This window comes from Salvelinus sp. IW2-2015, unplaced genomic scaffold, assembly GCF_002910315.2.
Source record: "Salvelinus sp. IW2-2015 unplaced genomic scaffold, ASM291031v2 Un_scaffold923, whole genome shotgun sequence".
NCBI lineage: Eukaryota > Metazoa > Chordata > Actinopteri > Salmoniformes > Salmonidae > Salvelinus > Salvelinus sp. IW2-2015.
Window position 1 is genome coordinate 250053 of NW_019942648.1, and position 23819 is coordinate 273871.

At 41.9% G+C, this 23819-nt stretch overlaps 1 protein-coding gene and 1 long non-coding RNA gene across 2 annotated transcripts; both read right to left on the reverse strand.

Moving 5' to 3' along the window:
- Positions 1–2230: 2230 nt before the first annotated feature.
- Positions 2231–23387, reverse strand: ccdc69 (coiled-coil domain containing 69). Its single transcript, XM_070438438.1, is given in 11 exon segments — positions 2231–3522; positions 4067–4164; positions 4458–4577; positions 5064–5182; positions 5302–5376; positions 5631–5682; positions 5684–5719; positions 12293–12477; positions 18305–18405; positions 18742–19058; positions 23193–23387. Coding segments are annotated over 11 exon segments (1293 nt in total). The 5' UTR covers positions 23214–23387; the 3' UTR covers positions 2231–3353.
- LOC139024050 (uncharacterized) lies at positions 13491–15592 on the reverse strand. Its single transcript, XR_011475287.1, has 2 exons — positions 14996–15592; positions 13491–14569 (listed from the first exon to the last, which is right to left on the reverse strand). It is a non-coding gene; the product is annotated as an uncharacterized lncRNA (long non-coding RNA).
- Positions 23388–23819: the final 432 nt, after the last annotated feature.

The window sequence follows — 23819 nt, forward strand, 5'->3', positions numbered from 1 at the left end:
ATGAAAAACACTGGAGAGAATGGAGAAAATTACTTGCCGAGTTGCATTTTTGTCTGAATTGAAAACAAATAAGGTAAAATAATTGTTAGGATGTCACCAAAATCGACTAAAACCCTAGGCGTGTAGAGAACAGGCAGAATACAGTGAGAGAGAGAGATGGTGGGGGTGACTACACCTTCTTTCCCTCAAAGCTGTTTTCCCCAGGGTGCAATTTTCACCTTTTTTGTTCTAAGCAAATGCGATGAAAAACACCTCAGTTGCCACAAATAGCAGTTGGCAATAACCTACAGAAATGTGCATGAGGTTTTTAATTCCCCACTTGGTAATTTAAGGGGTTATCGTTGCCTGTAATAAAATAATGGAAATGATAATAAATAAAGGCTCTAGAAGGAGTGTATTTCACACGTTATTAATCAGGCATGAAGACACAGAGCAGAGGTAATGGCAACATTATTTTCAGTCGTCTGTTAATGAATATGGGGATATGCTTTTATTTCTGAGCAATTAGCAAATGATGATGAGGCAGGGACAGGTATGGCACTAAATTCACACAGCTAATAATGCACAGAGGGACCAAGACAATTCAGGTGTGTTCAAAACACGGTCATGACACCAGACACAGCTCCTCGTCTCTCTTTGTACTCCACCTCCCAGGAAACATTAACCGTAGAACGGAGGGGTGCTTCTCTGTCGAGACTCCGTTTCACCACGAAGCATTGTGGGCGTTTGGCTTGGTGATAACTTTAATGTTGTTAACCTCTAACAATAAACAAAGACAATTTATAGGAAAAATATAATAGTAAAAAATGAAAGTGAGGAGGAAGTAACAAATAACAGGTCACCATTTCAGCATTCACAGGTTCAGCCTCTCCGGTCTAGGGTTAGTTGTCATGCTAGCCAGGCTGCATGTGTCTGTGTGCAGGTGGGGTTGACATGCTCCTCATTGTGACTGGGAGTTGTAATATGATGCTGCAGTGTGTGTCATTGGGGATGTAAACATAGAAAGGTGTTCCTCCCCAGTTCCTCCAGTCCTGTGAAAAGCCCTGGGAACTGGGTGACATCACAGCCAGGGGTTTGACCTGCAGTTAGCGTGGAGCCCCACCAGGTATTGTCCTGGCTTGTCAAACATCCATTGACATAGTGATCTTTTTTACATCCGCTGCGCAAACGGTTCCGCTGCCGGCCGCAAACAAGACAGAGAAGGGGGTGAGAGTGCTCCCACTTTCACCTCCTCTGCTCCCCATCTGCCCCGAGCAAAGCACCGGGAAGGGATGGGGGAATCAAGCCCCAGGGTGCAAAAGCCACCAATGAATGTGTCAATCAGCTTCACCTTAGTGGTTGTTGTTAGTCACGTCTAACACCTTTTCAAATCACCTCATTATAACACACAGTGGGAGTGGATGAGGTCATGACTGCAGGGTAAATTAGTGTATAGGTTATGAACTAATGAATAGTTTATTAACAGTTTCTAAACTACTTATAAACCTTTTTCTACATTATAAAGTATACCTTGACGCATTAACAAACATTGTCAGCATCTCTGCTGCACATTCACATCTTCACATTGATTAGATGAATAGATAATGTTCATTATTTCATTATGACGGCCTTTTTCTTTCAGTGAAAACATACCGGAGAAAYCAAAAAAGATGACAGTAGAGAAGATACAACGGAAAAGGACACAGCCAAAACGACACTCATCAACTCTTTCCACCCAACAGTCCTGTTCTGCCCCCTAGCGTTTATCACGGTGAATTACACACAGTATGGAAAATCAACCACGTGCTACTTGTCACTAAAAGCTGTTGTTTAAAAAAATATATATATCTGAGAAGAGCCTTTTGGTATAAATTGGAAGAGAATACACACTAAATAATACAGCTAGAGAATATGACTTCCCCGTTTGTCAGATGGAATATAAAAAGTAAAAAACAATTAACACTAGCTTATTACTCTCGTGTGGCGCAGCGGTCTAAGGCACTGCATCTCAGTGTTAGAGGTGTCACTACAGACACCCTGGTTCGAAACCAGGCTGTATTCACAACCGGCCGTGATTGGGAGTCCCATACGACAGTTGTCCCAGCGTAATCCGGGTTTTGGCCGGTGTAGGCCGTCATTGTAAATAAGAACTTGTTCTTAACGGACTTGCCTAGTTAAACAAATTAATTTACATTTTACATAACCTGCCCCCTAGTGGAGACACTGACACATTTCACACAAACACTTGCAGTTCAGATGCAACTGTTTATTGTGACTTCCTCTCTCCTTCTAGATTTATCCGCTGCCTTCGAAGAGAGGAGCGTTAGCTAAATGATTCAAATAAAAATGTAAAACCAACAAAATGTAAACGCAAGAATAACAAAAAAAATGACATCAACTACCTCTCACATTTAGTACTAGTAAAATACTGATTAAAAGTGCTAGTGCATCAGAAAAAAAAWAATATTTTTTTAAACACAGAAATGCTTCTGTTTCATTGTTACTTAAAAAAGTCAAAAATATCCATTGTACTCATCTGCAAAAAAAATAACAAAATCAAACTGCCAACATGGCAATCTATTTTCCATATTCTATAAAACAAAAGAGTATAAACATATTCCAATACAAAGGCAGTTGTCTAAAGTAACTGTTTAAATTGTATATATTGCATTATATTCTGTAATGTCTATTCCATACTGAGTGATGTAAAACCTAGACACTGCATTTTGATAGACGTAATAGTGTCTCGGCAGGAAGGTAGATATAAAAAAAAAAAAATGTAGCTACTAAGTTTGTACATCTCTGTCTACAACCGCAAGTCAAACCATCAGASTGAACACTGTCACATCCACCTAGAATATTCTCAGTTGAACAGTAACACAACTATGAGAATGTCAGTTGAGTAATAATCTCAGTTGAACAACAGGAGTCAGTTAAGTCCAACAGCCCATGGCTATGCCCACTGCCCCCCACCCCCAAAAACAGTCCTTTTGTATGAACGCCATACTGCTATAGAAAACATGATGTACTGTAAAGCCACAGCAGGTACAAAACGAGACAAAAAATATTATTTGGCATCAGGTTCCATCAAACATGTGACTATAGCCCTTTGTAAAGGTACCTGGACTTTGGTTGTCAAAGTAGGATTAGGGTTGCAAATGCAAAAAGTCCCGAAACATTCCCAAAAGTCCCCTGCTTTTTCAGAAATCCCACGTGAAGAATTTCAGGTTGGAGGAATCACTCATTATGTATTCATACAGGCAGGGATTTCTGGGAAAAAATACTTTCAGAATTTTGGGAAATTTTCTGGATTCAGGCTCCATGTTTACAACCCTAGACAGGATTAAGAGGTAACCCTGACTGCCCCGTTCAGATCAGCTAGGGGAGATCTCAGACACTATGGGGAAGGATGGGAAGGTAGAACAGGAGTCTCTGTGCTTCAGTTTAAACATGAGTTGCTCTTTCTCCTGGGTGAGCCTCTGACTGAGACCTGCCTGCCTGTCTAACGCCCCCTGAAGGTCCTGGTGCTCCTTGGAGAGCTGCCTACAGACAGGAGCACAGGGAAGGAGATATATTAGAAGAGAACACATATTTATCAACATTGATAGTTTAGGACAGAAAGACATTGATAATGAGCTAAAAAATAACACATCTGTAGCAAACTACTTTATAATCAATCTTTTGCTGACCTCAAATTACTATTCTTCACCAAAATCCTACATGCATTGTCATAAGTAGACGTAGCACCAAAAACTCATTCAGCATCTATATAAACTACACAAGTTTGGATGGTGAAATTGAATTTTTACACTCAAGTACTGTAAACTGCCATAACCTTCTTCCACTAAGAAATATCCSTTCCACTTTCTCCACCAAGTGGCGCTACATTCAGATCTTATGTAAATGCCATAGCCGTTTCCTACATTTGAGTTTGCTTGAACAGAACTTGTTAACTTTGTTAATCTATTTACAGCCTTGTTGCCATGTATTCTTCTACAATGTGACTTCCTGGTAACAACATTAACTCCAGGGTAACTGACTGTTCCAACAGAGAGACAGAGACGGTGTGGATATCAAATGGTCTTACTGTAGAAGGCTTTGATGGTTGTCGATACGAACCCTCAGGTCCTCGTTGTTCTGTAGAACATTTATGACCTGGTCTTCTAGAGACAGATTCTTCTCCACCTGACAGGGTAGAAATAAAAAAGTAAGGACCCAATCAACAATCAGGGTGGTGAAGACAACATGTTGACATTCAAAGACTTTGTGAAACTATAACCCAGAGTATTTTTTGGACAACGCAGAGCACCTCAGATTTCTTGTTTCTGTTTGATTTCCTCTGTAAAGTGTATTGAGACTGCGATGATGCCGTTTAAATAATGACTTGAATTAGACTATAGCAGAAATCTCAACGAGTCAGGTGCCTGGACTAGTCTGTCAGCCAGTCCCCAGTCCAAGTCCCAGTCTCTGTTCCCTACCAGACCCTGCATCTGTAGCAGTTTGTTCCCCTGCGCCTGGATACGTTCACTCTTCATCTCAATGACAAACAGCAGACTCTCCTGCTCCCGCTCCCAGAATGGCCCAGGACTGCCGTGGGCCTGGAGAAAGGGAGGGGAAAGAGGGGGAGAAGGAGAGAGGAGGGGAGAGGGAGAAGGAGAGAGAGAGAGGTGTGAGAGAGAAAGGAAGGGGAAAGAGGTGTGAGAGATAAAGGAAGGGAAAGAGAAAGGGAGAGAAAGAGAGAAAGGGAGGGGAAAGAGAAAGGGAGAGAGAAAGGGAGGGGAAAGGGGGAGCGAGAAAGGGAGGGGAAAGAGGGAGCGAGAAAGGGAGGGGAAAGAGGGAGCGAGAAAGGGAGGGGAAAGTGAGTGAGAGAGAAGGAGGGGGAGAGGAAGAGTATAAAATTAACAACATACTAATGAAACCTGGAGACCAGATGTGTAAAAAAAACAGTCCAACTAAGTGAACTGGTTACGGGATCATGCACACGCCACGCAGAAACAAACACACTGTGAGACACGAACACACACACACACGAACACACACACACACGAACACACACACACACGAACACACACACACACACACACCTGAATGTTCCGCTGCAGGTCCTTCTTGAAGGTAGACTCGTCAACTCTCTTCTTTAACTCATTGTACACGTGGAGCTCTGTAGTCAGCTCCTCTACCTCCTCCTTTAAAAGAAAACCAACTGGTCAGTTCTGTACTTCTTCTTACACAGTTAGAAGGTAAGGGGTACTGTATAGACCACAGTACATCAAACAGGAGATACAAACTGATCAAGTTAGAGAGACAACTAAACACACATACCTTCAACACTTTCTCTGCTGCCTGGTGGGGTCTCTGTTAGTCGTTTTGTCTCTTCACTCTGTATCCTCTGCCGTTCTGTAGGAGATAATAGGGATCTTTATGTAATTACACGGCCGGAATAACATCAGTCACGATACCATTCTAGACAACGAATACGTCAGTCAACGATTACTCATTCTAGAACCAACAGAATAACGTCAGTCAACGATTACTCATTTCTAGAACAACAGAATAACTCAACATTGCATAAAGATTAATCAAGCAGCAAACAAAATAATCAATATGGTTATTAGATCAACAGAATTAACTTCACATGCTCACAACGTTGCCTTCCAGCTGTCTCTCGTGCTGCTCTGCAGTCTCTGGCTCTTCTCCCCGGTAGAAGAACAGTCAGGTTCAGCGCCGTCTCTATTTTGCACTGGAGATGATCAAGCACAAGGACGAGGATTGGAAGCATGTCAGTCCACACTTGTCATAGGAGCTAGACAAAGTGAATATCAAATATAAGCAACAGTGAGATCTTTGTTATATAAACAAGTGTTATATGTACCAAGTTGCCGCATAACTCACTGTTGTACTACCTAGGGTGTATAAACCAAGAGCCAGCCAGAACTCACTGTTGTACCACCAGGTGTATAATACGATGAGCCAGCCATAACTCACTGTTACTACAGGTGTATATATACCAATAGCCGTCATAACTCACTGTTGTACTACCAGGTATAATACCAGACGAGCTAAGTTCATAACTCAACTGTTTTACTACCAGGGTGTATAAATACCAGATGAGCCAGTTCATAAACTCACTGTTGTACTACCAGGGTGATTGAATCCAGACTGAGCCAGCCATAACTCCACTGTTGTACTACCAGGTGTTATAACCAGATGAGCCAGCCAATAAACTCACTGTTGTACTACCAGGTGTATAATACCAGATGAGCCAGCCATAACTCACATGTTTACTTTACAGGGGTATTAATACAGATTGAGCCAGCACTCACTGTTGTAACTACCCAGGTGTATATAACCTAGATGAGCCAAGTCCATAACTCACTGTTTGTACGTACAGGTGTATAAGTGACCAGATGGAGCCAGTCATAACTCACTGTTCGTGCTACAGGTGTTAATTACCAGATGAGCCAGCCAGAACTCACTGTTGTACTTACCAGGGTATAATACCAGATGAGCCAGCCATAACTCACTGTTGTCTACCAGTGTATAATACCAGATGAGCCAGCCATAATCACTGTTGTACTACAGGTGTACATACCATTTATGACTCAGCCATAACTCACTGTTGTACTACCAGGTCGTATTACCAGATGATCAGCCATAACTCACTGCTCAACCAGGCCATGGCCAATATTGAGGACAGGCAACATTTAACAATTCAACTGGCTTCTACAAACCAATCACTCAATACACCATAAACCTTCCAACTTCTTCACCTCGTTCAGTACTTTGTCACACTATGTTTGCACAAATCACTGCCCCCCCCCCCCCCTTCTGGAAAGGCATTGTGATCCCAAAGCAGCCAAACAGGTCTAGGCTGCAACCCAAACTGAACCCTATTCCCTACTTAGAGCGCTACTTTTGAGCAGAGCCCTATGAGATGCTGTGTCCGCAATGACACCCTCTTGCTCTGTTGACAGGAGGTTTATAAATCCATGGCCAGAGAACTATGCAGGCAATCGCACAGGCATCACGCACCCACTGTAGGCAGTCACAATACACACACACACACACACCAAATAGGCAAAGATTGTGTAATGGAAAAGCATGTGTTTATTATCTCCGACAGCTGTAAAATATATGACTTGACATCATCATGTTACTGTGCTGCTCTGGTTATTCTCAACTTGAAGCTGCACAGGATGTAGGTAGTAGGTAGTGTCCCAAATGGCACCCTATTCCTTATGTAGTGCACTACTTTTACCAGGGCCCATAGGGACTATATAGGGAATAGGGTGCCATTTTGGACACAAACACCAGGAGACCTCAATTCAAAAAGATACTTTGTGTAATTAAAATGCAAATCCCAATGCAATCCTGCAGGAAGAGCAGAAGGACGTTTAAAAAAAAAAATCCTGCAGGAAGAGCAGAAGGACATTTTTTTTTTTTTAATCCTGCAGGAAGAGCAGAAGGACGTTTTTTTTTAAATCCTGCAGGAAGAGCAGAAGGACGTTTTTTAAAATCCTGCAGGAAGAGCAGAAGGACATTTTTTTTTTAATCCTGCAGGAAGAGCAGAAGGATGTTTTTTTTCACCCTGCAGGAAGAGCAGAATGACTTTTTCTGGTCTGCTTCGTAATAATAATGTCCACATACACCTTTAGTAGTGGCTTTGTGGTTCACACTAATTAAATACTAATGCCCTTTTCATACTATTGTGCCAACTGTACTGTGTTGGCATGGATATTTTMTTTTCACATTGTCCTCTCCAACCCGGTTCCGGCAACTGGAGAGGATATACTGTATAACCAGGCCAGCACAGTACAGTTGGCTAGGCTCTGCTCAGCAAAGTAGTGTGGAAAGGGTACATGGTGAATGTACACTGAACAAAAATATAAAAACGCAACATGTAAAGTGTTGGTCCAATGTTTCATGAGCYRAAATAAAAGATGCCAGAAATGTTCCATCCGCGCTTAAAGCTTATTTCTCTCAAATTTTGCACAAATTTGTTTACATCCCAGTTAGTGAGCATCTCTCCTTTGCCAAGATAATCCATCCATCTGACAGGTATGGCATATCAAGAAGCTGATTAAACAGCATGATCATTACACAGGTGCACCTTGTGYCAGGGACAATAAAAAGGCCACTAAAATGTGCAGTTTTGTCACAATGCCACAGATGTCTCAAGTTGAGGGGGCACACAATTGGCATGCTGACTACAGGAACATCCACCAGAGCTGTTGCCAGAGAACTTAATGTTAATTTCTCTACCATAAGCTGCCTCCAACGTTGTTTTAGAGAATTTTGTAGTACGTCTAGCCGGCCTCACAACTGCAGACCATGTGTATGGCATCGTGTGGGCGAGTGGTTTGCTGATGTCAACGTTGTGAACAGAGGGTCCCATGGTGGCATGGTATGGGCAGGCATAAACTACGGACAATGAACACAATTACATTTTATCAATGGCAATTTGAATGTACAGAGATACCGYGATGAGATCCTGAGGCCCATTTTCGTGCCATTCATCCTCCGCCATMMCCTCATGTTTCAGCATGATAATGCACAGCCCCATGTCTCAAGGATCTGGACACAATTCCTGGAACATGAAAATGTCCCCGTTCTTCCATGGCCTGCATACTCACCAGACATGTCACCCATTGAGCATGTTTGGGATGCTCTGGCTCGATGTGTATGACAGCGTCTTCCAGTTCCCTCCAATATCCAGCAACTCCGCACAACCATTGAAGAGGAGTGGGACAACATTCCACAGGCCACAATCAACAGCCTGATCAAAACTGTATGCGAAGGAGATGTTCGTGCTTGCATGAGGACAAATGGTGGTCACACCAGATACTGACTGGTTTTCTGACCGCGCCGCCTACATTTTTTTAAAGGTATCTGTTGACAGATGCATATCTGCTATTCCCCAGTTATGTGAAATCCATCTATTTAGGGCTAATCAATTTATTTCAAACTTGACAGATTTTCCTTACATGAACTGTAACTCAGTAAAAATCTTAGACATTGTTGCATGCTGCGTTTATATTATTGGTTCAGTGTCAAATGGTTACAGGTATATTAAACTCAGGCATAAAAAGAAAACATCCCTTTTTCAGGACCCTGTCTTTCAAAGATAATTCATAAAAATCCAAATAACTTCACAGATCTTCATTGTAAAGGGTTTAAACACGGTTTCCCATGCTTGTTCAATGAACCATAAACAATTAATGAACATGCACCTGTGGAACGGTCGTTAAGACACTAACAGCTTACAGACGGTGGGCAATTAAGGCCACAGTTATGAAAACTTAGGACACGAAAGAGGCCTTTCTACTGACTCTGAAAAACACCAAAAGAAAGATGCTGTAAGGAGGCATGAGGACTGCAATAAAATGCAATGTCCATACTATGAGATGCCTAAGGCAGCGCTACAGGGAGACAGGACGGACAGCTGATCATCCTCGTAGTGGCAGACCACGTGTAACACCTGCACAGGATCGGTACATCCGAACATCACACCTGCAGGTACAGGATGGCAACAACAACTGCCCGAGTTACACCAGGAATGCACAATCCCTCCATCAGTGCTCAGACTGTATGTAATAGGCTGAGAGAGGCTGGACTGAGGGCTTGTAGGCCTGTTGTAAGGCAGGTCCTCACCAGACATCACCGGCAACAACGTCGCTGGACCAGACAGGACTGGCAAAAAGTGCTCTTCACTGATGAGTCGCGGTTTTGTCTCAACAGGGGTGATGGTTGGATTCGCATTTATCGTCGAAGGAATGAGCGTTACACCGAGGCCTGTACTCTGGAGCGGGATCGATTTGGAGGTGGAGGGTCCGTCATGGTCTGGGGCAGTGTGTCACAGCATCATCGGACTGAGCTTGTTGTCATTGCAGGCAATCTCAACGCTGTGCGTTACAGGGAAGACATCCTCCTCCCTCATGTGGTACCCTTCCTGCAGGCTCATGACCCTGACATGACAATGCCACCAGCCATACTGCTCATTCTGTGCGGGATTTCCTGCAAGACAGGAATGTCAGTGTTCTGCCATGGCCAGCGAAGAGCCCAGATCTCAATCCCATTGAGCACGTCTCGGATCGGAGGGGGAAGGCTATGGCCATTCCACCCAGAAATGTCAGAGATCTTGCAGGTGCCTTTGTGGAAGAGTGGGGTAACATCTCACTGCAAGAACTGGTAAATCTGATGCAGTCCATGAGGAGGAGATGCACTGCAGTACTTAATGCAGCTGGTGGCCACACCAGGTACTGACTGTTACTTTTGATTTTGAACCCCCCCCTTTTGTTCAGGGACACATTATTCCATTTCTGTTAGTCACATGTCTGTGGAACTTGTTCAATTTATGTCTCAGTTGTTGAATCTTGTTATGTTCATACAAATATTTACACATGTTAATAAGTATGCTGAAAATAAACTTAGTTGACAGTGAGAGGACGTTTCTTTTTTTGCTGAGTTTAGAATATAATAAACGGTATATGGTGAATGTAAAATGGTATAGGTACAAGGTAAAGGGTATATGAAGGGCTGGAGGTAAAACTCCAGCTGGAGAAAAGGCTTGGGAAACACTAGTGAGCTGAGGGGTTAGGGTGAGGGGTTGGGGTGAGGGTTAGGGTGAGGGGTTAGGGTGAGGGGTTAGGGTGAGGGAAGGGTGCTAGCAGTTACTATCTACCTTCTCAGCAGGGCCGGTCCTTGCCGTTCTGCCACAAAACTAGAATAGTCCCAGTAAGCAAAATGGCGTTGAAAAGACAGGTGAAAAACATTTTCCAGACGTTGAAGTTAGGTTCAATTTAGGTTCTGAATGAAAGGTGAAAAATACATTTTCTGTACATTTTAAATACATATTTTCCAGGTGGTTGAAAAGGTGTCTTTTCTGGATGTTGAAATCAGGTTCATTTCTGGTTCTCAATAAAAGTTTAAAATGCTAATTTTACCGATGTTGAAAATACGTATTTTCCCGATGTTGAAATCAGATGTCTATGATTGGTTCAGATTATGTCTGGACCGGACCAAAACCAATGTCTGTGGATATAGAAATCAAACTTTTATTCAGAACCAGAAATGAACCTGATTTCAACATCCAGAAAAGACACCTTTTCAACCACCTGGAAAATATGTATTTAAAACGTACAGAAAATGTATTTTTCACCTTTCATTCAGAACCTAAATTGAACCTAACTTCAACGTCTGGAAAATGTTTTTCACCTGTCTTTTCAATGCCATTTTGCTTACTGGGACTATTCTAGTCTGGACTGCACCAAAAAACAAAACAAAAAAAAAACGATTGAAAGGCATCAGCTTGGGTCCGTGCTTACCAAGGTGTAGCCTACAGTGTTGCAATCAATTTGTCTATTTAAGCACTGAATAGCAGCTACCCAACTTTATCAGGAGTTATCGTGAGCCTATTTGCAATGTGTTTACACAGCAGGAAAACGCAGAAGTATTTTCTTTTTCACTATGATCAGCTTGTCAAAAATGTATGGATACAAACTTGAAGCCTCTGATCATGACAATGGGGTGAGCCTTAGACCACAGATGATGCATTTCTGTTCTAACCAAATAGATAGATAGGATGGGTAACCAGGATGGGTAACCAGGATGGATAGGTAACCCTTTAAACCATAAATCCACTACTACATTAAGTGTGCTCTGAACCACAGCATCACGGAGAAGCACAGCCGGCCCGCTCATTAGGCAGGATTAGGCAGCCGCTTGCGGCGGCAGATAGACGAGGGCAGTATTTTCTGACCGTTGAGCCAGTAACAGAAAGGTTGCTGGTTCGAATCCCCGAGCTGACTAGGTGAAAAATCTGCCAATGTGTCCTTGAGCAAGGCACTTAACCCTAAATAGTCCTGTATGTCGCTCTGGATAAGAGCATCTGCTAAAATGACTAAACTGTTTAATGTTATGAGCTCAATTCCCTGGTTCACCTACAGTGCCTTTGGAAAGGATTCAGATTTTGTTAGGTTACAGCCTTACTCTAAAATTGGTTAAATAGCAAAGGGTCTGAATACTTTTGTAAATAAGGTATCTGATTTTTATTTTTAATACACCCGTTTTCACTTTGTCATTATGGAGTAGTGTGTGTAGATTGCTGAGGATTTTTATTTTTTATTYAATCCATTTTAGAATAATGCTGTAACGTAACAAAATGAGGAAAAAGTAAAGGGGTCTGAATACTTTCCGAAGGCACTTTACCTTCTCAATGATGTTGTGGACCAGGATACATAGCTCTCTATGGGGTTAGCTACCTTCTCAGTAATGTTGTGGACCAGGAAACATAGCTCTCTATGGGGTTAGCTACCTTCTCAATGATGTTGTGGACCAGGGCACAGAGCTCTCCTTGGGTTGGGTCTTTTAGTAGCTCCTCCCTCTCCTGGGTCCCAGATGCAGACAGCACCTCCCGTAGGATCTKCAGCTGCCACTCATACTGACCCAGCTGCTTCTCCGTTTCTAGATCCACGTTCAGCTCCTCCAGAGGGACTTTACCTGGAGGGGAAACCARGGTTGTATTCAGTAGGTAACAAACAGAAACAGGGAGGGACTACCTGGACATGTCCARTAACAAAWGCTTGTTTYACAYGGCAAAATCCTACATTACAATGYAGCTGAATATGACCCAGTGCTGTGGTTATCAAGGCAAAACGTTGCTGGAATGTCTTCTGATAGAAATGTTGTGAATAGAGCTGACATGATTTCTTATCCTACATGTCTACATAATAGATGTATCTTGTTCAGTATGTTCCACACAGTGGGCAGAGGGTTTGAACCAAACCAGACCTGGCTGCAACATCTACTGGTCTGACTAGACGCAGTACAACACCAGTAGAATATACAATCTGTCGCCTATAAATAAAATACCGGGGGAGTGCCGGTCCAACTTCTGAGGAAGTCATGTAATGGACTAGTTTGGTGAACCACGTTCCGAGTGATGATTGACCTTCCTGAGACATGGAGACTTGTGCTAGGTCCACTAGCTAATGCCTAGGTTTTACCTCAGCAGGCTAGGCTAACACAGTCTTGTTCACTTAGGCAGTTGTTGAAGGCATGATCCTGAGACCCATAATTACATGGCAACAGAGAACACTTCAAGTACAACAGAGTACACAAGACAGTACTTGTTGAGTATTCTAATGCAGACAGCACTGTGTTGACACAGTGTTTGCAAAGCCATCTCAGTATCCAAAACTGACTGGTTGAAATKAGGTAAATGTGATGTCACTTTAATGAGTAATTCCAACCCGTTTCTGGGAGTAGTGACATCATTTCAACCACCGGGATCATGACAAAGTATGTATCAGTTAACCTTTTAAATGTAATGGCAAAAAGTAGATTTCCAAAATAGACATACCCAAAAGTAACTGCTATTCATGTGTAATTACACAATTTTGACATGCCAAAACTTATATGTATATTTGGAAAGACGACATCTGGGAGATGAGGAAATAATCAGAAGAGAAGGTTACATAGTTCAGAATACACAAGATCAAGCACACACAAAATAACCGGTATTTAGTTTTTTTATTTTGAAAGTCATCTTTCATTGACAAGCTATAAGTTAAGTGACTTATTGATGCCCAGAGCAGGAAACACATCAGATGGCTTCCACAACATGTGCACAATATCAGAATTTTTTTGGGGGGGGATTGATAGACCTAACAACTCAAAATGGGTAGATGTTTTAGTAAGTGGTGTCAGGTGTGGTCACAGGACAATTCCAAGTGTCCCTAAACCTCTCCAAAGTGGCATATGTCTGTAAATTAGAWAATTCCAGTGCTATTACATATTTGCAATTCCTAAATGCTATTTGTTCAGTATAAAAACAATATCTACCATATCAACCTCACTCAAACATTGTGGTTGTGTTATGGGGTGTCCAGGGTAAATTCAAGTGTCCTTTCAACCTCTCCAAAGTATCCGAAAGTGTCCGAATTTGGTAACTGCACTGTTTTTGCAYACTGGATGTGCCTAAAAGTAACTAGCTACTATTGTTCAYTATAAAAACTAAACTTCTACAACACCAACCTCTCTCAAACATCGTGGTGGTTTCAGGGGCACTCTCCAAAGTGCCTGAACATTTAGCCTAGGCATATCTAATGTATTGGTCCCACATACAAATTAACTGTTCACAAAAACAATAGAAAAAGCAACAGATAAACAAAAAAAATATATTTTTTAAAAAGTATTATCAAACACAAACTTGGTTACACATGTGTCCCTCACATTTTTTTTTTTAGCAAAAACATAAATAAGCTGAACACCTTACAAATGGCATTCGTGTTTGTTTTACATCCCAGGTGTAGATGATTAGATTTCACCCTTCACAGCAGCTTGTGCATGTTGTGATAGTCTTTGAAGCAGTCCCTCTCTGCCAGGAAACAAAAAGTGAACTGGCATTTCTGACATGGTTACTTCCCTAGAGGCAGTCCTTTTGATTTTTTCAAGAGGTCTTTGATAAGTGGATGCAGAACCATCAGACGGGGTGATTGACATAACAGTGGGGGGGTGAAGACCTTGACCGGCGGGGGCGCTTGCTGGGGAGGGGTGGCTCCCAAACATCATCCAAATACTCTGCTTCCTCCTGTGGTGAATAAAATAAAGGAATATATTGTTGTAAGACAAACAGAATTACAGTTGACTAAATTTACAAAAAACACATTACTGTAAAGTAAAAACACTATTTGTACAGTGACTCACATAGGTGTGAAGCACACACACACTCACTCACTGCAAACAGTAACACTTTGGAGACAAAGCCAGAGGTGAGAACCACAAATAAACAATGGCCATGAGAGTTTAGTGGCCTCTCCAAAGTTACAAGGATGAAACTTAGAACAGCAAACTAATATGAAACAGACAATAACTACTTTGGAATGATTTAACATTGAAATGACTTGTTACATAGGCCTATGTAAACTAAATCCAAAGCACAAAAAGCAGACAACTTATAAAAAACAAATACATATAGTAAATAAGCTATATAAAGTCATGAAAATAATGTACTTACAGATCTAAAAGTGGATCCAATCCTTCTAGAAAGCAATCTTTGTCGGCCAAGTCGAAATCCTTGTTGTCCAAATCGCTCCCCTGATCCGAGTCCGTCCAGTATTTTATTCAAAGCTTCTATGTCGGTATACTTACTCATAGCGACCTTCTTTTTAGCTTCCTGTTCAATATTCTTAGTTCTTACCTACCCCCCCCCCCCTTGAGAAGCAATCTTTTATGTTAAAGCGATGAAATATGTTTACAATGTAATTGGTGCGTCTCGTGTCTGAGCCAGGTAACAATAGTTCACATTACGCATAAAAAAAGGTTCTAAACCTTGCTTTATTCCACCCAGGTCAACTGCATATCCCTGAAAGGCTTATCTCATTGGCTACAAGATTGTCAAGGTGCCATAGTAGCCAATCCCGTGTGTAATGAATGCAGGCAACGTAATTTTTTTGTTGTGCAAAGATATAGTCACTCGGTGGACGTTCGATGTGGCCATTAAGTCATACATGATCAGATAACATTAGCAAATAGACTAGATCTGTTCCTACCAACCTAAGGATTAAACTTCATACCCCTACATATGGCTATAGCTCAAACACAGACCTAATCGAAGCTTACCTTGTAAGATGTTTGGTGAAAACTTTGTGTAAAATAAACATTTTGACTCTCGGGGCCGGTGATCAATAACGGTAGGTCACAGGCAGATAAATAACACACCGTCATGATCTGTGGAGTCCCGGCTTTCGATGTGTATCGACGTATTCCGTGTTTATTTAGTTTATGCTTCACAACGCTGACCGGAATGTAGGTAGCAGCCATCTTGAAATGAGGTCGTCGACTCAGCCTGCCGTTATACATTCGGATGCTCATATATACAGTGGGGAGAACAAGTATTTGATACACTGCCGATTTTGCAGGTTTTCCTACTTACAAAGCATGTAGAGGTCTGTAATTTTTATCATAGGTACACTTCAACTATGAGAGACGGAATCTAAAACAAAAATCCAGAAAATCACATTGTATGATTTTTAAGTAATTAATTTGCATTTTATTGCATGACATAAGTATTTGATACATCGAAAAGCAGAACTTAATATTTGGTACAGAAACCTTTGTTTGCAATTACAGAGATTATACGTTTCCTGTAGTTCTTGACTAGGTTTGCACACACTGCAGCAGGATATTTGGCCCACTCCTCCCTACAGATCTTCTCCAGATCCTTCAGGTTTCGGGCTGTCGCTGGGCAATACGACTTTCAGCTCCCTCCAAAGATTTTCTATTGGGTTCAGGTCTGGAGACTGGCTAGGCCACTCCAGGACCTTGAGATGCTTCTTACGGAGCCACTCCTTAGTTGCATGGCTGTGTGCTTCGTGTCGTTGTCATGCTGAAGACCCAGCCACGACCCATCTTCAATGCTCTTACTGAGGGAAGGAGGTTGTTTGCCAAGATCTCGTGATACATGGCCCATCCATCCTCCCCTCAATACGGTGCAGTCATCCTGTCCCCTTTGCAGAAAAGCATCCCCAAAAAATGATGTTTCCACCTCCATGCTTCACGGTTGGGATGGTGTTCTTGGGTTGTACTCATCCTTCTTCTTCCTCCAAACATGGCGAGTGGAGTTTAGACCAAAAAGCTCTATTTTTGTCTCATCAGACCACATGACCTTCTCCCATTACTCCTCTGATCATCCAGATGGTCATTGGCAACTTCAGACGGGCCTGGACATGCGCTGGCTTGAGCAGGGGGACCTTGCGTGCGCTGCAGGATTTTAATCCATGACGGCGTAGTGTGTTACTAATGGTTTCTTTGAGACTGTGGTCCCAGCTCTCTTCAGGTCATTGACCAGGTACTGCCGTGTAGTTTTGAGCTGATCCCTCACCTTCCTCATGATCATTGATGCCCCACGAGGTGAGATCTTGCATGGAGCCCCAGGCCGAGGGTGATTGACCGTCATCTTGAACTTCTTCCATTTTCTAATAATTGCGCCAACAGTTGTTGCCTTCTCACCAAGCTGCTTGCCTATTGTCCTGTAGCCCATCCCAGCCTTGTGCAGGTCTACAATTTATCCCTGATGTCCTTACACAGCTCTCTGGTCTTGGCCATTGTGGAGAGGTTGGAGTCTTTTTGATTGAGTGTGTGGACAGGTGTCTTTTATACAGGTAACGAGTTCAAACAGGTGCAGTTAATACAGGTAATGAGTGGAGAACAGGAGCTTCTTAAAAAAACCTAACAGGTCTGTGAGAGCCGGAATTCTTACTGGTTGGTAGGTGATCAAATACTTATGTCATGCAATAAAATGCAAATTAATTATTTAAAAATCATACAATGTGATTTTCTGGATTTTTGTTTTAGATTCCGTCTCTCACAGTTGAAGTGTACCTATTGATAAAAATTACAGACCTCTACATGCTTTGTAAGTAGGAAAACCTGCAAAATCGGCAGTGTATCAAATACTTGTTTCTCCCACTGTATATATTAGCAAATCACACCAAAGTTTTAAGGAACAGCTCAATAGCCAAGATCCTCAGCTTTCCGCAGACTGTGAATACCGTTCTCATACCAGACTGAATTGAACTAAACAATCTAATAGAGTCCCCAAATATGAATCAAACTCACAATCCTGGAGTTGCAAGCACCATGCCACTGCAGCTATACAGGGGACAGTTATTATGTACGGGTTATTAGTGGGCCCAATAATAAAGAGGACACGTCAGTATGGGCGCCTAGCTTTTATAATGCTTCAAAAGAGGCAGATTGATGTGTAAAATCCTCGGAGATGTAATAAAGAAAACCGGACAAGCAGTAGGAGAGAGGAGTCACAGTGTCAGTTTACAACACTACAGGAAAACACACCACTCACCTCCATCTGATGATGTCGTTACCTTCCTTCTACACCACTCACTCCTCCATCTTGATGGTTGTTGACCTTCCTTCTACAACACTACAGGAAACCACACCACTCACCTCCTCCATCTTGATGGTTGTTGACCTTCCTTCTACACCACTCACCTCCTCCATCTTGATGGTTGTTGACCTTCCTTTACACCACTACAGGAAACCACACCACTCACCTCCTCCATCTTGATGGTCGTTAACCTTCCTTCTACAACACTACAGAAACCACACCACTCACCTCCTCCATTTTGATGGTTGTTGACCTTCCTTCTACAACACTACAGGAAACCACAACACTCACCTCCTCCATCTTGATGGTTGTTGACCTTCCTTCTACACCACTACAGGAAACCACACCACTCACCTCCTCCATCTTGATGGTCGTTAACCTTCCTTCTACAACACTACAGGAAACCACAACACTCACCTCCTCCATCTTGATAATTGTTGACTTCCTTCTCAACACTACAGGAAACCACACCACTCACCTCCTCCATCTTGATGGTTGTTGACCTTCCTTCTACAACACTACAGGAAACCACACCACTCACCTCCTCCATTTTGATAATTGTTGACTTCCTTCTACAACACTACAGGAAACCACTCCACTCACCTCCTCCATCTTGATGGTTGTTGACCTTCCTTCTACAACACTACAGGAAACCACACCACTCACCTCCTCCATCTTGATGGTTGTTGACCTTCCTTCTACAACACTACAGGAAACCACACCACTCACCTCCTCCATCTTGATGGTTGTTGACCTTCCTTCTACAACACTACAGGAAACCACACCACTCACCTCCTCCATCTTGATGGTTGTTGACCTTCCTTTACAACACTACAGGAAACCACACCACTCACCTCCTCATCTTGATGGTTGTTGACCTTCCTTCTACAACACTACAGGAAACCACACCACTCACCTCCTCCATCTTGATGGTTGTTGACCTTCCTTCTACAACACTACAGGAAACCACACCACTCACCTCCTCCATCTTGATGGTTGTTGACCTTCCTTCTACAACACTACAGGAAACCACACCACTCACCTCCTCCATCTTGATGGTTGTTGACCTTCCTTCTACAACACTACAGGAAACCACAACACTCACCTCCTCCATCTTGATGTTGTTGACTTCCTTCACCGTTTTCTCCTCCTCCTTCGCTTTGTTTTTCCTCTAAAAATATAGAGAAAAGACAATGTTGTCATTGATCAACTCTGGGTCTAGTTCACACAATATTAACATCGTCTTATTTAACCATATCTGGTTAAATTAGAGGAGATTATGGTACAACAAAATACCTAAAGACAGTTCCACACCCCGTTTCACTTTGTTTTTCCTCTACAAGGAGAAAAGAGTGTGTGGTCTGATATAGGCATAATGTATTCCTATATCTCAACATATTATAGATATACCAAAGTACTGAGAATACCTCAACACTATGAGACGTTTTGAAGTTACCAGGGAAACCATAACTTTGTAAACTAAAGCAGGGTAGGAGCTTATGTAAAGCTTCTGATGGGTGCTTGACCCATATTGCTCTCTTACAGGGAGTGATTTACCCACATGACTGGAAATGAATCATTTGTTTGTTCAAAAGTTATATAACATGTCCATGCTACAGTGTTCATACTATTGTTACAATGTGATACACTGATTTACTTCAAACTGATCATACCAGTACTTATGGAGTCTTAATAAACATTTCTGCATTAGATACATTACATTGTTGTAGAAATAGGGCAATTCTAGCATAGGTCACTCCTCATACCAAACTATTCCTAAACTGTCAAACAATACCAAGGTTCCTGACATTACTAGGATACCAGATCACACATTACATTGTGTCCTGTCCTCACTGTGTAGACTGAAGAATTAAGTCTGTGTAGACTGTAAAAAAAATAAAAATAAAGTTGTATTGTCACAAACAGCAGATAGGAGCAGTGTAATGTGTTGTTTTACAGGGTGAGCCATAGTAGTATGATAGTGTTGTTTTACAGGTCAGCCATAGTAGTATGATAGGTGTTGTTTTACAGGGTCAGCCATAGTAGTATGATAGGTGTTGTTTTACAGGGTCAGCCATAGTAGTATGATAGGTGTTGTTTTACAGGGTCAGCCATAGTAGTATGATAGGTGTTGTTTTACAGGGTCAGCCATAGTAGTATGATAGGTGTTGTTTTACAGGGTCAGCCATAGTAGTATGATAGGTGTTGTTTACAGGGTCAGCCATAGTAGTATGATAGGTGTTGTTTTACAGGGTCAGCCATAGTAGTATGATAGGTGTTGTTTTACAGGGTCAGCCATAGTAGTATGATAGGTGTTGTTTTACAGGGTCAGCCATAGTAGTATGATAGGTGTTGTTTTACAGGGTCAGCCATAGTAGTATGATAGGTGTTGTTTTACAGGGTCAGCCATAGTAGTATGATAGGTGTTGTTTTTACAGGTGTCAGCCATAGTAGTATGATAGGTGTTGTTTTACAGGGTCAGCCATAGTAGTATGATAGGTGTTGTTTTACAGGGTCAGCCATAGTAGTATGATAGGTGCACTGGAGCAAATTAGAGTTAAAGGCACCGAAAGATTTTTCACTTTGACGGCTCAGGCATTCAAACCAGCRACTTYTCGGTTACTGGCCCAACGTTCTAGCCGCTAGGCTACCTGCCACAATACCGTATGGCGGTCCATGGAGACCAGCCTCCTCCTGACATAACACAACGTTATTCCACCACCACTAACGCTGTATGAACACACAGAAACACGCCAAACATGGCGTACCAGTTTTATTTGTGCCTGGAAAACAGAGTGTGTGTCCCAAACGGCACCCTATTCCCTATATAGTGCACTAATTTTGACCAGAGCCCTATGGACCCTGGTCTCATAGGGAGTTCACTACAACGGGAAGAGTGTGTCGTATGGGACACTAGCCCAATAAATACCATAATATCCCAATWAGAAAATCTAATTTTCCAATAAAAACTATAATATCTAATATTCCAATAAGAAAATCTAATTTTCCAATAAAAACTATAATATCTAATATTCCAATAAGACAAGTGACTCCAGGAAGACAATGTAGAGACCAGTACAGCATGAGGTTCGTTTTATTACCTTCTTTAAGTCCCAGTAAAGGATCTTAAATATACAAGTCCAGGAGCATATGTTGAAGAGGGGCTGGAAAGGCTCTCTAACACAACCATAAATCACATCTTCACTCCCTTCTCAGTATGCACATCCCAAACGGCACCCTATTCCCTATATAGTGCACTACTTTTGACCAAGGCCAATAGATCAGTGCCCAAAGTAGTGCACTAGAGAGGGAATAGGGTACCATTTGGGACAGACAGCCCATCTCCACAGTCTTTTTAAACATAGGAGAAACTGCAACGTGGAGGCATGTCTTCACTGACTAAACTCACAGAGAACATCCTAGCCCCATGGCAAACTGTAGCGTACACCGGACTCCTAATGTTTACAAGTTCTTCCTGGCCTCAAGAGCACAAGGTTAAGATTGAATGTTTTGTGAGAAACATCTAGTTCAGCTATGCTCTCACAAGAGTTGAAACTTTCCAAGAAGAGTGTAGAATAAAGACGTGTCCTCTCAAAGGGCMATACATAGGAGACAGACATGTACCCCAGGCTGATAGAACTAGAAAAACAGCCCCTAAACTCAAAAGGAAATTCAGAAAAGTAAAACCACATCTTCAATACAACAAAGGACATTCAGACTTAGTTAATAAGGGATATTTAATTTAGACTGTGGTTGAGTCTAGCAGAGAAACAAATGTTCCTTGAGATGTCATTAACACTTGGCAGAGTCTCTTCATCATCATCATCATGGTCCATATGGAGCCATATTGCTGTGTGTGTGTGTGTGTGTGTGTCTCTCTCTCTCTCCAGGCCCTCTCTAGCAGAACTTCACACTTCTCCAGTTGCTTACGTCAACCAGCCAAACAGATGGTTTTGTGATCTGCCCTGCAGAAGCTGCCGTACAGCTTGCCAGTGGCTTGCAGTACCTCTAAGTCCTTGCTTACTTTGTGTAGAAGAAAAATATTTTCAAATCTCAAGGAGAGTTAGGAGTGTTTATATCAAGCACCACCAGGTACCATTGATAAAATGAAGGAATCCACTCACATAGAATATTGGCTAAACAATCAAATAATTCCCTCTGCTTTTAAACTGTGTAAGTGGTCTCACTTATCTGGCAAACAGACACATTGAAATGAGATCCCCTCCAACTCAACGATTTATCTAGTCTACCTACTCTATGCCTCCGGGAAGTAGTACAAATCTGGGGTATCATTTCTGGATGTCACAAATCTGGGGTATCATTTCTGGATGGTACAAATCTGGGGTATCATTTCTGGATGGTACAAATCTGGGGTATCATTTCTGGATGGTACAAATCTGGGGTATCATTTCTGGATGTCACAAATCTGGGGTATCATTTCTGGATGTCACAAATCTGGGGTATCATTTCTGGATGTAATATAAACCTGTGCCACTGGTTGTAAATGTCAAAGAGGCAGTACTAGTACATGAATTAACTGTAGCCTAAAAACGACATTTAGTTGCATATTAAATATTACAATTGCTATATCCACAAGTCACTTCCGTTTGTAGTCATTGGTAGACGTCATAGAAAACATGAACTGATTATGTAAAACCATGTAGAAACACACAACAACTCAAATGGCCAGAAAGTAGAAACTTTGACAGATGTAATCCAATGACTACGCAGGCTACAGGGTGTCAACAAATACAATGTACAATTTACTGGTGATGACGATACAATGACACAGTGTATCAATGATCTCATCCTTCAGTGTCATAAAGTGACTGTCAATGTCTGGCCAACCTGCAATTTCTTATAAGTAATTCGGGAAGAATTACATCAGATGAGTCCCGCTCCGCTACAATAATTGACAAGTACATTTCAAACTCGTGGGATAGTCAGTATCAGAGGATCGACTGCATGTCTTAAGTTATTTTCAGTTGTTTCAAAACGTAGAACACTTTGCACAAATTGACTGATAGCCTAAATCACGCGTTTCAAAACATTGATGTTAATGAATGTGTAATCTCGGTTGTAAAATCCACGAGATTAAAGCACGTGGGAAATTAGGCTAAACTAACAAACAATTTTGCTTGATCTATTTAAAAGGTTATCAACACGCCTGTGTTGTGCCAGGAATCGGTGCGACAATGGCAGCTACAATAGCAAAACAGCACTTGGTTCGCTAATTAACTTCCTAGATTATTTCACAACAAATATGAATAAATACATTTTTTTTTTAGCAAATTCCGCCACACACCTTGCTGTGGCTGCAACCCATGCCTGCCCCGCGTCCACTCGTCAACCCTACCAGTCCTTTCCTAGAGTTACCAACTCTTCTGAACGCCGGGATGTGGTCGGGTCTCTCAAGACGTCTGTGCAGCTCACTCACAACAACTCACTCAAATCTACCAGATGGGCGGTTATTTTTCAAAACCACAATCACTGATTTTAAAACAATCTGGACAAACCTAAATACCCACGCTCAAGAAGGGGAAACAGTGTAGAAGTCAGTRGATTGCGCATCCTGTTGCGCACCATTTAGGTTTGTGGGTGTTTCAAATCTATTGATTTGAAATTTTACCGTAATACACAGAAAACACGACCCATCAGACAATACAATGATTTACAACGCAAATAATAGGTTACCTTATCATGCGTTTCATCCATGGAAAATGTTTCCTTTTGCCTAAGCTATTTAATCATAGCAGGCCTATAATGTGCCCCGGAATATTGAATTCTCACTGTAATAAGACAAAAATAAAGAATTGTACGGATTGATATGAATCTGTAATTTTGTTTATAATACATGTTGGGGAACAGTCCATGTGAAAAACACACAAACAAGTCCATGGAAATGTAATAGACACAGAGTAGATCCATCCAT